This window comes from Chinchilla lanigera, unplaced genomic scaffold (assembly GCF_000276665.1).
Source record: "Chinchilla lanigera isolate Chin_1 unplaced genomic scaffold, ChiLan1.0 scaffold00027, whole genome shotgun sequence".
Taxonomy (NCBI): Eukaryota; Metazoa; Chordata; class Mammalia; order Rodentia; family Chinchillidae; genus Chinchilla; species Chinchilla lanigera.
The window spans coordinates 15645644-15664820 of record NW_004955428.1 but is presented as its reverse complement, the minus strand read 5'-3'; the positions used below and the strand labels follow the sequence as shown (position 1 = coordinate 15664820).

Genomic DNA, 19177 nt, shown 5'->3' with positions numbered 1-19177 from the left:
GAAAATTCATGGCAGTGTGTATGAATTACTTCTTTTTTATTTTAGCAACTAAAAATTGAATGAAATTTAATTTCTAAATTAAAAATTAGAAATTTATTAGTTAATACTTTCTACATACATTGATAACCACAAATTTTCCAAAATAAAATCATATGTTTTCTCATGATGCATGTTCTATAAACTTTCTCCAAAAGGTAAATTTGATTGATTTAGGGGACCCAAAATCCTGATACTTGAAGACTTAGCCCATAAATCCCTGTTATCTTTATTTTGATAATGGGAGCAATATAATTTCCTATGTAATCAGCATTTCTACTTTATAAAGAGTCACTGCTGGTCAGGTAGTATATTCCTTTCTATTCTCATTCACTCTTGATTCTAGCATGTGGGTGTGCTAAAAGGTTAAATATCTGAGCAATACCAAGTAATTTGTCAGTACTGAAGTAATTTCTCACCTAAGTCCCTTCTACATTTTTTCCTTCCTTTTTTTTGGTAATTTTATAGGATCTCTGTTCTTTGTAAATATCACCTACCATATATTTTATTTCACTAAAGTGGCATAAAATGCTGAAATATTTGTTTTAAACTGTGAGGGTAGTGAAATGTGTACATTACTGACTGCAGTGTAGCTTTTTTTAACCTCTGTATTTTCTATTAGACACTTTCTATTACTTTGTTTATATGGACACAAGCTAAGTTTCCAGAAGCATGCCATTAATTCCAACAAGCATATCTCTTTGTTGGATTAAAGAAAACTTTTGAAGACATCCCTTTGGGTGCTATCCTCCAACTTTTTATTATGGACCATAAGCAATTCCTGAACCTTCAGTTTGAGCTACTTCTTTCCTGATCTCTGTGACCCCACCCGAGACATAACATCAGGAATTTGGACAGAGAGAACACTTTACGCTTCATAAAGAGGAGAGAGGCTCTTCTCAGTGGAAACTGCTGCTTGCTAGCCAATCTGGTTAGCATCAAATATCCATGACGCTGTCATACCTCCCCAGACAAGAGAGCAACATAGCCATATGAGGAGTGACAAATGAAAGAATTAATAACCAAGAATATCTCTGTATAAATAACCAGTTCCTTACTTGTCCTGGACAGCCGATGCATGTTAAATGTGTGCTATGTCTTTAAAAAATAAGATCTCCAATTTATTTTCACGGGTTTATTATGTCATAAACAGAAAAATAATTCTTCAGTTGATTTTAAAAAAATTCATTTGTGATCCTGGTCACTAGCCGTAATATTAGAGCAAGTCCCTGATTTATACCCATTTATGTAGAACACAGGCTCATATATTTACAATACAGTAATGTTTTGAGTTTGTTTTGTGATGTTGTGTGATTGGAGAGTCCTGATAAACTTGCAAAACCCTGTTTGAGGTCATTGGACCTTTTACACTAACAGCTGTCAATGTAATATTCACATAATTTTTGAAATATTTTTATTCTAACCATATTCTTTCATTGTTGTATGATGTTATTTACAATGTTTTTCTTTACATTTACACTTCAGTTTTTCAATATTAATAAATATTTTCAGTATCAGTAAATAAGATATTATAGTTGATAACTAAAAGAAATATGCCTATCTTTGCTCTCTGCTTTAGTTATAGCATCATTGGTGGAAATTCTCAGTTCACCATCAACCCATCCACAGGACAAATCATCACAAGTGCATTACTAGACAGAGAAACAAAAGACAATTATACTTTGGTAGTGGTCTCCAGTGATGCTGGGTCTCCGGAGTCCCTTTCCAGCTCCACCAGTGTGCTTGTAACTGTGACTGATGTCAATGACAACCCACCAAGATTCCAGCATCATCCATATGTCACACATATCCCATCTCCTACTCTCCCAGGTAATCAAACTATGAGACAGCATGGATACATGCAAAGTATATATCAAATGTTTCCTATGAATGCAATGACCTTATTTCCATATACTTATTTAATAATATATTTACATATATTTCATATAAATATATTTCCGGTATATATTTCTTTATAGGGAGATATTGTTTATATTTTATATAAGCGAATTTTGCAGATCCTCTACAATTCAGGTTGTTTTGCCTGATAAAATTGAAGAAAATTTGAATTCTAAATTAACATACATAAATTAACTCTTCTAAATTAACTCTTTTTTCCTAGATATAGCATGTACAGGATTTTATAATGAGTATATCTTTTTATTACTAGTTGTTAATATTGCTTGAACATTATAAATAACTAAAGTAGATATTGTTTCATTTTTAAGGATGATTATTTCCTAAATTATATTTTGTAAGTTTCCTGAGAGAAGGAGCATCGTCTCTATTTTTCATGTCATATTTCCAGCATCCGAAACATTATTTAAGAGGTAGTAGGCATTCAAATGTAATTGTTGATGGAAAATAAACATCTTATTCAATTCTACATAGATATATACTTTATAGCATATGTAAAGAATAAATAATTCTTAATAATATTCATGTTTTATCCCAGTTTGTCTGGGTGTAAACTTTTTCTGTCAGTGAGTTTGTGGAGCCATTTATCAAACTGCTTTCATGTTGATGCTATGCATTCACCTCCCTGCATCTTTTTCAAATTCAGCTGTTATCATTTGTTTGTTTGCAAAAAGTGTCTGCCTTATGCATAGTATCAACTGTCCGTCTTAGGGCGCAATCTGCCATTTGTAATTTTTAGGTTAATTTTCAAGCAGGAAAATGCACATAGTTGTGACTAACTTAGTGTTCTTCATTTACAAATATTTTAATTAGGAAAAAATAAATGGATTCTGTACTCCTCCTTTTAGTAATCTTTGATCTTTTATCAACTTGATAATGGCTAACTAACACCAATTGAAAGTATAAAATTTGTAAAGGTACATGCCAGCTTTCTATCCAAAGAAGTGCAAATATCAAAATCAAAAGTCCCTGATGAAAGTCTTTAGCTGAAATTGTTTTGTCAGGCCTGATTTTAATTACATGCGGTGTGTAGTGGCGCACTATAGCGTCTCCTCTGCAAAATGAGGTATACTTAAGCATCTTTTCCTCATTAGACTTTTTGTAATTATGAAAGTTACTGCATTTTTTTTAATAAAAGACTTTTCACTTTTGTTGCACACTCTTCTCTAGGGGTGTTTGGAAGTGTTTCTGAATGAGAATACTGAAAAAAATGTCCGTATGGAAGCTTTTCTACATATTTAGACTACAATCTGTCACACTGGCACACATTCAAAGCACTAACTTTTGGAATCCAAATTGGGTCCATCTTTCCCTCAGTTTTTATTTCTTACTACTTTATAGTTATTTTAATTTATTTATGCACATATATACATATTTATGCACACGCATAACTTTCTCTCTATGTAGTCATAGGTCACAGGTAAAAGACTTTTGCTATGGAACACTGGTTATCATGATATAGTATTTTTCAGAAACATCATTTTTGTTGACATGATTGGTTATATACTATTTTAAATCATAATAGAGCAATGATCTTTTTTCTCTGGCAGAAGCACAGCTCTTTACAACACTTGTAAGTTATCATGCTTATTGGAATGTGTTATGTACAGATTCTTCTCCTGGGAGCTATGATTCTGAATGATAAGTCCGTTCCCTTCATTGTGCTTTTCTCAAAGGTATACTAAAAAATATTAAATCCAGCACACTGTATGGGTTTTAGTGAGCAAATAAAAAATTGATCTGTGAAGACTATCATTAAACATATTGACTGGGGAACATCAGAGAAAATGTGGAAGATACTGTTCTCTTTGGTAATCAGAAAAAAAGTCATTTCAAGCAGCAATGTAGATTTTTTATACATTAACCTACTACCAATATTTGCTTTCTATGCGATTATAACTGTAAACTCCCTCTTTTTATAGGTTCCTTTGTCTTTGCAGTCACAGTTACAGATGCTGACATTGGACCCAATTCTGAACTGCATTACTCTCTTTCGGGTAGAAACTCTGAAAAATTTCACATTGATCCGGTGAGGGGAGCAATCATGGCAGCTGGACCACTTAATGGAGCTTCAGAAGTGACATTTTCTGTTCATGTGAAAGATGGTGGTTCATTTCCAAAGACAGATTCCACAACAGTAACTGTGAGATTTGTGAACAAGGCAGATTTTCCAAAAGTCAGAGCTAAAGAACAAACCTTCATGTTTCCCGAAAACCAACCACCAGGAACTCTTGTCACCACCATTACAGGATCCTCTTTGAGAGGAGAAACGTTGTCCTATTATATCGCAAGTGGGAATCTTGGCAATACTTTCCAAATTGATCAGTTGACAGGACAAGTATCTATTAGCCAACCTTTGGATTTTGAAACGATACAAAAGTACGTTGTATGGATAGAGGCCAGAGATGGAGGCTTCCCTCCTTTCTCTTCTTATGAGAAACTTGACATAACAGTATTAGACGTCAATGACAATTCCCCAATTTTTAAAGAAGATCCATTTGTATCAGAAATATTAGAAAATCTTTCTCCTCGAAAAATACTTACTGTTTCTGCAGTGGACAAGGACAGTGGACCAAATGGACAACTGGATTATGAAATAGTCAATGGCAACAAAGAAAATAGTTTCAGCATCAATCATGCCACCGGTGAGATTAGAAGCATTCGACCCTTAGACAGAGAAAAAGTTTCTCATTATATGCTAACCATAAAATCTTCAGACAAAGGCTCCCCTTCTCAAAGTACCTCAGTAAAAGTCATTATTAACATTTTGGATGAAAATGATAATGCCCCTAGGTTTTCTCAAATATTTAGTGCCCATGTCCCTGAAAACTCCCCTCTAGGATACATAGTAACTCGTGTTACTACTTCGGATGAAGACATCGGTGCAAATGCAATTAGCAGATATTCTATAATGGACACAAGTCTTCCATTTACTATCAACCCCAGCACAGGGGATATCATTATTAGTAGACCTCTAAATAGGGAAGATACAGACCGTTACAGAATTCGAGTTTCTGCACATGATTCTGGATGGACTGTAAGTACAGACGTCACCATATTTGTGACAGATATCAATGACAATTCCCCAAGATTCAGCAGACCCTCCTATTATTTAGACTGCCCTGAGCTTACTGAGACTGGCTCCAAAGTGACTCGGGTATATGCAACAGATCCTGATGAGGGATCAAATGGACAAGTATTTTATTTTATAAAATCTCAGTCAGAGTATTTCAGGATTAATGCCACAACTGGAGAGATTTTTAATAAGCAGGTCTTAAAATACCAGAATGTCAGTGGCTTCAGCAATGTGAACATTAACAGGCATAGTTTCATAGTGACATCTTCAGATCGAGGTAATCCTTCTTTACTTAGTGAAACAACTGTTACTATCAACATAGTTGACAGCAATGACAATGCACCTCAGTTTCTTAGTGATAAATATTTTACCCCAGTCACCAAAAATGTTAAAGTTGGTACAAAGTTAATCAAAGTGACTGCAGTAGATGATAAAGACTTTGGATTGAATTCTGAAGTGGAATATTTCATTTCTAATGAAAATTATATAGGGAAATTTAAGCTGGACAATGATACCGGATGGATTTCTGTAGCATCTTCCCTGATTTCTGACTTGAATCAAAACTTTCTGATCACAGTCACAGCAAAGGATAAAGGAAACCCTCCACTTTCTTCCCAAACAACTGTTCAGATAACTGTGACTGAGGAAAACTACCACACACCTGAATTTTCTCAAAGCCACATGAGTGCAACCATCCCTGAAAGCCACAGTGTTGGGGCCATTGTCAGAACTGTTTCTGCCAGAGATCGAGATGCAGCCATGAATGGCTTGATTAGGTACAGCATTTCTGCAGGAAACGAGGAAGGCATTTTTGCCATCAATTCCTCCACAGGTGTACTAATATTAGCCAAAGCTCTTGATTATGAGCTGTGCCAGAAGCATGAAATGACTATTAGTGCAACAGATGGAGGGTGGGTTGCCAGAACCGGTTACTGCAGTGTGACTATAAATGTGCTTGATGTGAATGACAATTCTCCAGTATTCACTCCTGATGAGTACTTCCCTACTGTTTTGGAAAATGCTCCAAGTGGGACAACAGTTATCCACCTAAATGCAACCGATATCGACTCTGGAACCAATGCTGTGATTGCATATACCGTTCAGTCATCCGACAGCGACCTCTTCGTCATTGATCCCAACACAGGAGTCATCACCACCCAAGGCTTCTTGGACTTTGAAACCAAACAGAGCTACCATCTTACCGTGAAAGCCTTCAATGTGCCTGATGAAGAAAGGTGTAGTTTTGCCACTGTTAATATCCAGCTGAAAGGGACAAATGAATATGTGCCTCGCTTTGTTTCCAAACTTTACTATTTTGAAATCTCGGAAGCAGCTCCTAAAGGTACCATAGTTGGAGAGGTGTTTGCCAGCGACCGTGACATGGGCACTGATGGAGAGGTACACTATTTAATTTTTGGTAACAGTCGAAAGAAAGGTTTCCAGATAAATAAGAGGACGGGACAAATTTATGTTTCTGGACTTCTTGATAGAGAAAAAGAAGAAAGGGTATCTTTGAAAGTACTGGCCAAGAATTTTGGCAGCATTAGGGGTGCCGATATAGATGAGGTCACTGTAAATGTCACCGTGCTTGATGCCAACGATCCACCTGTGTTTAGCTTAAACATCTATAGTGTTCAGATCAGTGAAGGGGTGCCCGTAGGAACTCATGTGACCTTTGTCAGTGCCTTTGACTCAGATTCCATCCCCAGCTGGAGCAGATTTTCTTATTTCATCGGATCAGGGAATGAGAACGGTGCCTTTTCCATTAATCCCCAGACAGGACAAATCACTGTTACTGCTGAATTAGATCGAGAAACCCTGCCTATCTATAACCTCACAGTTTTGGCTGTTGACTCAGGAACTCCCTCTGCAACAGGCAGTGCCTCCTTATTAGTCACCCTGGAAGACATCAATGATAATGGGCCCATGTTGACTGTCAGTGAAGGGGAAGTTATGGAAAACAAATGCCCAGGGACTCTGGTAATGACCCTTCAGTCCACCGACCCGGATCTCCCTCCTAATCAAGGCCCCTTTACCTATTACCTGCTGAGTACAGGTCCTGCCACCAATTATTTTAGTCTCAACACTGCTGGAGTTCTGAGCACAACCCGAGAGATTGACAGAGAGCAGATTTCAGACTTCTACCTGTCTGTGATTACTAGGGATTCTGGTGTTCCTCAAATGTCTTCCACAGGAACAGTGCACATCACTGTTATAGATCAGAATGACAATCCTTCTCAGTCTCGGACGGTGGAGATATTCGTGAATTATTATGGCAACTTGTTTCCTGGTGGAATTTTAGGCTCTGTGAAGCCACAGGATCCGGATGTGTTAGACAGTTTCCACTGTTCCCTTACTTCCGGAGTGACAAGCCTCTTCAGTATTCCAGGAGGCACCTGTGATCTGAATTCCCAGCCACGCTCCACAGACGGCACATTTGATCTGACCATCCTTAGCAATGATGGAGTTCACAGCACAGTCACAAGCAACATCCGAGTTTTCTTTGCTGGATTTTCCAACGCTACAGTGGATAACAGTATCTTGCTTCGAGTCAGTGTACCGACAGTAAAGGACTTCTTAACTAACCACTACCTTCATTTTTTACGCATTGCCAGTTCTCAGCTAACTGGCTTAGGGACTGCTGTGCAACTCTATGGTGCATATGAAGAGAATAACAGAACATTTCTTTTGGCAGCTGTGAAGCGCAATAATAATCAATATGTGAATCCCAGTGGTGTAGCCACCTTCTTTGAAAGTATCAAAGAGATCCTTCTCCGCCAGAGTGGGGTAAAGGTCGAATCTGTGGACCACGACTCCTGCATTCCTGGTCCCTGCCAGAATGGAGGGAGCTGTATCAGAAGACTGGCTGTGGGCTCCACACTGAAGAGCCATGAGAGTCTCCCTGTTATCATCGTGGCAAATGAACCTCTGCAGCCTTTCTTATGCCAGTGTCTGCCAGGGTATGCCGGTAGCTGGTGTGAGGTAGACATAGACGAATGCCTCCCGAGCCCTTGCCATAATGGCGGAACCTGTCACAACTTAGTGGGAGGGTTTTCATGCAGCTGCCCAGAAGGCTTCACAGGGAGGGCCTGTGAGAGAGACATCAATGAATGCCTACCTAGTCCTTGCAAGCACGGGGCTGTGTGCCAGAATTTCCCAGGAGGCTTCAACTGTGTTTGCAAAACTGGATACACAGGTATGATGGTATTTGATCTTTTTTCCCTAAAACTTTAGCCATGTCATATATAGTGGACAGTAATGAACTTGATCGTGTTAAGTATCTTTTCATCAGAGTGAACATAATTGTAACATATTTCGAAGACTTAAATACTGGTTAGGCACTATTCTGATCACTTTATATGTTTTTATATTTATTTCTTGCCAGAAACCTGTAAGGTAAGAATATTTTCTAGTTATTATAGACAAGAATGTTGAACCAGAGAGGAGTTACATAAGTTTTTGGAAGTGACCCAGGTAATTTGTAGTAGTGTCATGACTGAGGTCTACACATTTAATTATAGGCCTATATTCTTTGTCTGCTCAATGTCTCTAATAAGAAAGGATAAAACAGTTTTCTTTTTTGTTTGTTTGTTTTTGAGACAGGTTCTCACTGTGTAGCCAGTAGCTTTGAACTCACTGTGTAGGCCAGGCTGGCCTTTAAGTTGTGACTATTCTCCTGCATCAGCCTCCCAATTGCTGGGATTGCAGGCCTGTGCCTCCATGCCTGGCCCCCCAAAAATATTCTCCCCCAAACTGTGGTAAATTGTAAAGTAGATGTTTCATATGAAGCATAAGACCGGGAGCATTTTATGTCCTAAGTAATTATTAGCAATTACTGATGTTAATTCTTTCACATTATCATCCTCATTTTATGATCTTTGCATTCAAAATTATACATGTGTTCCACACTGTGAAGAGGCTATAGAAAAGTCATGCTTTAAGATTAAGATTTATATGGCTTGTTATTTTCAGCAGTTGGGTAGAAAACATAATAGGCTGATTTCTCAGGTAAGCCAGAAAAAAGAAGAATCACAATTTACCTTGACATTTCAGAAGCAGCATTAAACATTTAGCATAAATTTGTTCAACTAGTCTTTGATACCATAATAAGACATAGTATTCATTACATAAATCTCTCTCTCTGTTTCCATTTCATTTGTCTTTAGCAGTCTTCCAGCTATCTGCTGGCTTGGTGTTCCTTCAAATGTGAATAACCATTGTGCTATTTTACAAGTCTGAGTAGAGTTAAATTCTCTTCTATATATTACACTACATATTTGTAGAACATGTATATTACATTGTATTTGTCTGAAGTGTTTATAAGACCAACTTAAAGTATAGCCAAAACCAAGACAGGTTTTTAAGTGCTTTTGTAGATGTTTTATAGAATACAATTTTATGAGATTTTTAAAAAGAAAAATGCATTTTGATAGCATACTTTAAAGGTGTTCATCATGTGTATACGTATTATTTTATCTTAGGAAAGTTTGTAACAGAAAGCATGTTGGAATAAGCTGAAGCAGAGCACATAGACTTTCCTTTTAGAAAAATAATATCCCTGAAATCTAAATGAAGAAAAGGGATAGCAAGCATGTGTAATGGACAGAAAGGAGATATGATAGAATTTGATTTAGCTATATCTAACCTTGCTGATCCTCAATTTTCCCTTCTGTAAAATAATGTAGTTTTCAATAATCATATTTTTTTCAATAATCATATTTTTTCAATAATCATACTTTTCAATAATCATATTGTTTGAGGATTGTTAAATATGTCCGTAAAATGCCTAGAACATTGTCTAGCTTCCAATAAGTGACAATGTTAACTAGTATTACTAGGATACTGGTAGTAATAAAGATGTACCACTGAATTACTAAAGAGACACAAAGGCTGAGTAGCCTAAGATAAGCATGAATCTTAGTCGAGCTATGTCTTTAGGAGCATAAATAAGAATGCTTTATCTGTGTTGAGTACAGGATTCCTAGAAAACTTTCCTCATTTCCACCCATCCTAAAATTACTTCCTTGGCTGAAAATTCAACAGTAAAATACTATTTCTTTGTCTTATTTTAATACAGACACTTATTAACACTTAGATTTAGAGTGGATTTATATTTAGTCCTAGAATGAAGAAAGCATGAATATATTTTATATTGATAGGGGACAATTGTTTTACATAAGGCAACAGAGGCTGGTTTCAGCATATGTATGGCTTACTTCATGAATCAGTAAGTTACTTCTCTCTAGTTTGTTTCTTTGTCTTCTCAATTTAATCGTACAGATATTGTGTTTAAATGTGACCGTTGAGAATCAGGAATGCTGTCATTTTCATCAAGAAATACTAACGTCTATTGAATGATGATGGACGTTGTCTTACAGGCTTTATTAGATCTAGTTCCTACAACTCTGTGAGCTAGATACGATCACTGTTCTTATTTTAAAGACAAGAAATACTGGATGTAGAAGGATTAAAGGTGATTATATCGCTTGCCTGAAGCAGTGGCACAAAAAGTGTCCTCGCTGAGGTTTGGCTATGAGTTTGAGTCCAGAACCTCCATGATTTGTACTTGGCATAGCGTTTTCTTTATATCTGTTAAGAGCTTTTTTTCTCATTTTCTATTTTTTTCCTCACAATAAGCTTAGGTGAGGATGTGCTTGTTCAAGGCTGGTCAGGACCTGAAACTATGTTAAGACTTTCAGGCAGGAAAGGTACTTGAAGTAAAAAGAAATGGTTTATAGAACCTTCACTCTGGCTGAGATGCAAGGATGTCCGTAGTAAGGACATTTCTGGGACTGATGCAGCCAGTGCAGGTCACCTGTTGCAGTGGGCAATTTCCTTCTGCCTCTGTCACTAGCAGAATATATAAATGTGTGCTCTGTTGGCAGGGAAAGGTAGTTTTCAGGCCTCTAGCCCTGCAATACGGAAAGACAGAAAGGATGCTGTTAGTACATGATATCTGCTTTGAGACGTATTATTAAAGATGTCTACCTTACATTGTAGGAAATCGAGCCTACATTTTGGTGATCCTAACCCTAGATCTAGAGATATCAAAGACTATGTATTAACCTTTTTGTGTATAGAAGGTTACTTGAAGTTATGTAATAATGCTATGTACACCCTCTCAGACTTTACTTCCATCTCTAATCATAGAGATCATGACTGACATAAGCAACATAATATAGAATGATTAACATGAATCTTACATGATGCATTATTTCCAAATTCTGTATGGATGATACATGTAGTAAACCAAGCAAATACAGCCTGAAAGTTTTATTTATTTTATTTTGTAAGAAAGAGTGTGACAGAAATTAATAAATTAATTAATTAATCCATACTCTCAGGAATGTTTTATTTAAATTTATGTATTTATCTAATGGTTTTTGTAAAGATGATCCTCAAAGAATCACTTTTACTTATTATTCATAGCTAGTCTCTACCGGCTAGCTAGCCAGGGAAGATAGAGCCAGTGAGTCACAATAGGACTTAAGACAAAATTCGTGCCTTTGTATTTGTGTGCCCAATAGAATGAATTTTTAAAAACATTTATACTAGATAGATCATACTCTTTATTTTTCATGAACATGTAATAATTCTGCACATTTATGGGAAACTGCAGGACATTATATTAAGTGAAATAAACCAGGCCCACAAGACAAATACCACATGTTCTCTGTTTTGTGTGGAAGCTAAAAAAAGTCCATCTGGAAGCATAGTAGTGAATACTAGAGGCGGAGAAGGGTGGGGAGAGAAGAGAAAGAAGGAGATTCAAAAATTTGTGATTTCCTTCTGTTAATGTTGATTAAATTTTAGAGTCTTAGGAAAGCCAGGCTTCATTGAGACCTATATTTATTTACTTTCTTTTGGCCACTTGAGTGATTTAAAATGACCTGTATTTTTCTTACTCTACTTTTGTAGACTTTCACTTGCATTTTGTCAGTAGTTTTAGTTTATGGAATTACAGACTGGAGCACCTATACTCTGTTTCCCAAATTTCACACCCACCCCCCTACACTCACTCAGGCACACACACACACACACACAAACACCAGTACATATTTTGTGTAGCATTAGAAATAGTGCTAAATATAAAAGAGTGAGAGGCTTATGAATTGACGTAAAAAGAGACTTCATGCTAAGAATTACAGAGAGTGATTGTTAGTGGAGCAAGGGTGTAACATAGAGAACATCTTGTAATGATACAGTTTCATGTGAAAATGAAAATTAAGGGACAGAAAACATGTGAAGTTATATAAATTATAATCACGTGGCCACAAATTTAGACCTGAAATATTTATTTTTTTGCACTGTATTTTTCAGTATGTCTGTAAGACCATGTACATAATAAATATGGGATAACAAGCTATTTTTAAATGAATGAATGATTTAGAGAAATTGAATTTGTTTTTATAACATGTTTAGGATCTTTTTTTCAGTCACTAGAAAAAATGCAAAGGAAAAGTAAAAAAAAAAAAAAAACCACTTACATTGTAATATATCCCATTACAGTTTCTTTATATTTCAACATTTAAAATATTTCTTGTAATCTAACTCTCATATAACTAAAGGGATCCTTGGTTAACTATAATATAAGGTATTAGAAAGGATTAATGCATTTGTTTTAGTATTAAACATGTGAAAGGTTAATTTCTAAATTTTTACAAACTTTGATGACTACCAAAAATTACTTCAGTTTTCAATGTGCCTTAATAAATTAAAAGAAAATATATTTCATATTATTCACACTTCAGAGTTACAGGAGATTCTAAAAGAAAACATTAACCTTAAACTATAAATCAGTACTTCTCTTCCTCTCCAAAGGAGAATGTCTTGCATTTAGTAGAACATTAACAAGAAAGCAAAATTATGGTCTATAATCTCCTCCGCGTGTGTCTTCCAACATGCAGGATGTCACTGTAACACATTGCTGACATTCAACACTTCATAGGAAAGGGTGGTGTTATAAAATTCAGCATGCAGGCAGTTTATCTCTAAATATGGATCTGCTATAACATAATTAGCTCCTAGCCCTTTTAACCTTTTCATTCATGTTCACACATCTGGATGCATCTGAGGTGTGCTGTTTGGAATAATGCCAGGGGTTTATCACTATATGAAGTTTTCCGTGTTCTCCAGTAAATCCTTCTATTTCAGAGGAGGATGAGCTCTATCTGTTCATCACTTTGATATCATTTGACAGTACAAATAGTATTCTTCCATATATAAAAGATTATGTACAAGCTGTGCATGTACTTTTCTTGAAAAACTTGGCAAATATTTTCTTTCATAAAGATGGAAGGTGTTGAGAGCTTTTCCCAGTCCTTGTCATGGACCAGGAAGTTTATATTTATAATCCCATAAACAGTTATCAGAATTCTAGTGAGTTAATTCCAATTTACCACATCCAGTGCAATCCATGGTGAGGAGAAAGACATTAAGACATATAGTTATGCAGTTATAGGGCGCCAAGGGGTCCTAAGTCCAGCCATGATGAAGGCTATCTGGAACAAAGGCCCCGACTCAAGGCCGAACCCAGGTTTTATTCATCCATGAAGAAGGGAGTGGCTTGAGGATGAGTGACTGTGAGAACCGGGGGAAGTAGGTGAGTGCCATGAGCTGGGCTAGGTAGGAGGCCTGAAATCACCTCTGCCATATGCAGAGAGAAGGATATGCAGAAAGAATAATCTCCATAATACAATTGAGATAGCAGCTAAAGTTTTGGGGTCAATGCTTCAGCTCTGATGTGGAATCTTTGAAGCCCCAGGAAGTAGTAGTCTCTATCCCAAGGCTCCATCCCAGCCGACAGCATGGAGCATTGGCTCACCCATCCCGCCTCATCCTGGCTCACTGGTGGGAACAGCGGGGGTCCTGGAAAACACGCTTGCCATCCCCAAAGATAACCATCAGCACCTAGACCCATATGCATTGCTTAAAGCCAACTGAAGGGATAAGGAAAGGGTTCTAATCAGCTCTGCACATATAAATACATGGAAATAGGGTCAGGCTCAGCCAAAGTGGAGGCAACTGCTCCTCTTTCAAGGAAAGTCACCTAGGTGGTCCTCCACAGGAAGGAGTCAGTTTTTAAAAAATAACTACAGTGACATATGAGTATTTTGATCATTGGACAAGAAAAATCAAAGAGTGTGAAGGAGATGAGGAGAATAGATATGAAGTTCAATTCTCATTGATATAGACAACAGTGGCTCATGTAAGAGAAGATAAGAGATTTAATTTTTGTTTTGATTTTGTTTTGAAGAGTGAGATTAAGCAGTTTACCTTAAGTGGTGCATCACCTGATAGAGGTATCAATATCTTGGAGTTTTAGTAGTTTAAATGCTTATTTCTGCAGAAAATAGGTATGTGTTTGTAAGTAGGCTTATCATGAATATTATGGAATGTCACATACGGTCTTGTATTTGTGGATGCTTTATAATACACAGGTAAAAAAATGAGGATTTTTTTTTTTTACTTTTTTTACTGGCTGACTCTTATGTGGTGTACAAAACCATAGTGCTATGAAACAGCATACTTGGATGAGCTATCTTGATAGTGCCAGAAACATTTACAGAGTATGCAAAAAGAACTACTGAATCTTCCACAGTGGTAGGATTACAGATATGTGTTACCATGCTTGTGTACTATAGATGATTTTTGCTATAAATAATAATTAAAAGCAAATGAGCACAGAGATCCAAAATGAATAGCATACCTTTATCATAGAATAATATTAGTTAATAACTATATTACATCTAAAACAGGCTTTGGCAGTTACTCATATTCCCCTTTCTCCCCTGTGTATAAAACACAAGAGAAGCATTCATAGTGCGTATGATCATCTAGTTTATGTAGGATCTAAACTAGCAAGTTGGAGGCAATATAAACTAAAGGATATGAAAAAATCATATCTTTATGAGGTATTCAAATTTGGTAGATGGGAATTTGGGTCTGCTCTCAACATAAAAATGTGCCTTTGGGCAAGTGAAACTTGAATATATATCCTTGTTGGGAATACCATAGGCATTCACAGTAGATTCAGTTAGTTCAACACATCGTATTTTTTCCCCAGCACGTGAAGATTAGGCTAACTTTCTTCCATTAAATTTAATCTATAATCTTAGAAATTCTGTAGTTACGCTGGCCTCAATCTTATGTACTCATTTTAACTTTCAGATATTGCTATTCCTTATATGCAAAGAATTTTACATCCTAAAGCACATTCCCTTCTATCTGTGATAAATAGTACATGTCAACACAATTAATTGATGGATGTCAAAGCAATGAGATCAGTTTATTCTTCTAAACAGCTGCTATGAGAGTAAACAGATCTTAAGAGAAGAAAGCTCCTTGTGTTCACGAGGCTTGGCTGTGTTTCTGTGTGTAAGTCCTGTCAGTGCATTTTCAAGCCTCAAGGCACTGGCGAGTATTGTTAATTGACTTGCAGCATTAATTAAGTTAATGATCCAAGAATTTACTTCACAGTGCTCCAACACATTGATTATTAGACCAGGAGCATGGTAGAGTAATTCAAACTGCTGCATCCTCTGATCATCATTATGCCAGTAACACTACAGTTGTAGGAGAGAGAGCTGTATGGGACGATTCAGAATTTGCTGTTGATTTCTAATTGGGTAATAGAACATGACAGTTCCAAACCTGAGAAATACGTATTTTGAGTCTTTCTTTTGATTCTAAGTAAAAGTATGCCATTGTTTTCTCATAAAAGGAGAAAAAATCATTTCACTAATAAATTAAAACATTGAATTTTAAAGTGAGTCTTTCAGTCTAACTAGAGTGGCAATCTCTTTGAAATTATAAAATAATTTTTAATCACTAATTGGAGAAACACGACATTTATGAATGGTACATAATCTAGAAACTGTAACAACAAATTAGCCTATCGTCCAAATTCTATATAATTTATTTAATTTCTGGAATGTGTTTTATGCAGTTTGACTAAGAAAAAGAAGAAAATTTCTTTCAATCAAAATGTTAAATAAAATGTTAAATTTGTTTTTCCTGGATAATTTTTATTTCAATTACTACATGCTTGAAAAAATCATGTTCTATTGAGAATTTAAGTTTTTAAAGAAATCCATTCTCAAAACTAGTATCTTATTAGTTTTTTATTTCTTCCATGTCTACATTCACTATGTTTATAAATGAAGGAAAATCTTATTTATATTGGAGAAATTTTCCACTCCTCTCTTCAAAATAACTACAGTAGCCTATATTTTATATTTAAATTAAACTCAGGTGTCTATGTAAAAAATATAATTTTGTAATGCATAAATAAGATAACTGATTTAGTTAAATTATGTACAAAAACATCTAAATTTATTTTATTGCTGTTTATACAGAAATGTAAAAAGTAGCATTTATAAGCCAGATTAAAAAATGATGGCGTTGAAGAGCCTTATAAAATCAATGTTTTTTTTTATATTCTTCACACTTTTTGTTAGAGAGAAGAGACTGAGTATATTTGACTAAGAATATGACAGTACATCCCTAAAATTGTAATTCTTAGTTCCTGAAATGTGGTCCTTAGGAAATAAAGTTACCAATTGTGTAATATTCTATCATGATGTGAATGTTATATAAATCTACATATTTGAGAAATACTACTTTAAAAGGTATTTTCAGAAAAACAAAGAAAAAAGAACGTAAAATCATACTTCGCCCAGTAGTATATGTGCTAAGTATATCCCATTACATTGAGAAAAAATGGAAGGAATGGGGTATAATTTTCCTGATGGTAAATATATAATAAAAAGTTTTGCCAGTAGGTCTTATGTATTCTCTATTGGGCAATACTAGCTTTGTGTTAAGAAACAAAATCTACATCTCTAAATTGTTTTGTCAGGCTTCCAACTGGAAAACAACCTAGGAGGGAATTCTATGAAAGAGCATCGCTCTGGTGTGAAACGAAGCACGAGTTTATAGTAAAGTTGTCTGGCCTGGTCCTGAAATGTAGCACATTGCTGCTCTACTGAAATCTAATTTCTGTGGCTCTGAATTAGTCACTTCTTTATTTTTATGGTCTCTCTTTAGAATAGAAAAGTACTGTGAAATATTTAACTCAAATGTTTTGCCTTGTAAGGAGGTTACCAATTTTATTTATAAAGGAAAAAATGTTCTCTTTATAATTCTGTGATAGACAAAAATAGGCTTAGTTAGAAGTGTCACAGGACCTTACTGACCCATATCTTCATACCAGTACAATAGTGGCTACATAATCAAGCCACAAAAACAAAACCCACTTAAAGAGAAACTTTGACTATGTTTAAGCAGTTACTATGACAAAATACATCATGCTGAACATTAAATCTGATTGTGCACATTAAATATATATACTTTCATGAGATACATAAAATATGCTTTAGGGTAATCATGTTGAGAAGTGGAAAATAACTTTACAGAAACTACCGTGAATAATTACCAGTCAGGTAATGAAAATTAACTATAAATTACAATATTTAACTGGTTTTAGAATTGGAACACTACAGGTATATTAATGAATACATTAACATTTTAAATAATGGCCAATGATAGAACAGTGGTATTAAGTCATATGTAAGATTCTGTAAGAAAAGCAATGAAAACAATAAGATTTACACTTTACATTGTTTTTTCTATGTTGTAATCAAATATTCACTCATACGTGCATCAAACCTGACTGTGGGAACAAAAGACCTAAGTTAGTTTTTGTCAAAGTTTTGTGGTTTCTCAGGGATGATATTAGATTCTAAGGGGTTTTTCACCTTCACTTGTGATAAGTGTCTCTTATGTATGGATTAATTCCCTCCATTAAGTCAGAAACATGTTAAGACATTTCCCTGCTCACTTTAGTGCCATAATCCCTCCATATTGTGCCTGGCTCCCCTCAGCTAATATTGATTGATTTGATTTAACAAGATATGTATGAGAAAAGTTTTTATATAGTGAAAAATCTGCTGCTTAAGTATTATCCTTACATAATCAAAAATGATAAAGTTATGTAACTTGTACTCAAGATCACACATTAATAAGAGATGAAAATGTTTTATCTGTTTTCTTCTTATTGTGCTTTATGAAAGGTATATATAAAGTTAAGGGCCATTCCTTGGGAATGGAAAAACTGTAGTTTGACAAGCTAAATAGGATTTGAACAGTCTGAGTTAAGGAAATCTGTAGAGTGAAGACAATACTATCACAGTTTCAACTCTCCATCTATAAAAGGTAAAAGATGAAGAGACATACAGAAAGAAAATAAATTTAATGACAGCATTTAAATATGTTCACTGTATTGTTTCCCTAAATATGGGATTTTTTTCCCTAAGATGATTATGTAAATTATCTCCGAAATATTATACTAGACATCTTTAAAATGAGGCAAATAAATATGATTCTGAATCCCAAGCTAGTCTCCAACATATCCCAACATCAAGGGAAATGTTTTTGTCTTTTTTTGCTTTAAGATATAATCTCACATGGTAGATTTTTACATGTAGTTACACAGTGATGACTTTACTACATTTATGTGTGTTATGGTTTGTGTCTGGGTGTCCCCCCAAAGCCTCATGCGGCCATGGGGCAGGCTTTAAGAGTTTGATTATGGGTGTGAGAGCTGCACCCGCCCTGGGGTGGATAGTTTGCATACGTAAGGGAGAGGAAAAGAGTGCTTGAGGCCATTCCTCCCCCATTCCTTGCTGGTGTGTGCTGGTTGCTTTAGCTGTGTTCTGCCACCCTGAGCTGTAGCCCTCTGCCATGTGCCCCTCTGCCTTATAATCTGCCAAGTACGGACTGAAACCTCCATGAACTGTAAGCGAAATAAACCTTTCTTTCCTTAATTTTGGACGTCAGGTATTTTGTCCCAGCAGTGAGAAAAAAGTAACCAAGACAATGCGTAAATTTTAAAAATGATTCTATATGTTTTAGGGAAAATGTGTGAATCTTCAGTCAATTACTGTGAATGTAATCCTTGCTTTAATGGTGGTTCCTGTCAAAGTGGGGTGGATTCATATTATTGCCATTGTCCATTTGGTAAGTATAATTTATTTCTTGATATAAATTATTATTCTACTTTGCCATAAAATGTAGCAATTCTGTTTTCTTGTGACCATGAATAAGAAAATATTATCTTTCCCATGCCATAGTGAAATAAAATTTCAA

At 35.6% G+C, this 19177-nt stretch overlaps 1 protein-coding gene across 1 annotated transcript in view; it reads left to right on the top strand.

Moving 5' to 3' along the window:
• Positions 1-19177, top strand: part of Fat4 (FAT atypical cadherin 4) — a gene marked incomplete in the record, with an annotated part of 190835 nt that overhangs the window by 147347 nt on the left and 24311 nt on the right. The window contains 3 exon segments of the mRNA XM_013515322.1: positions 1616-1866; positions 3876-8225; positions 18944-19048. Of these exon segments, the coding sequence (XP_013370776.1) occupies positions 1616-1866; positions 3876-8225; positions 18944-19048 (4706 nt within the window).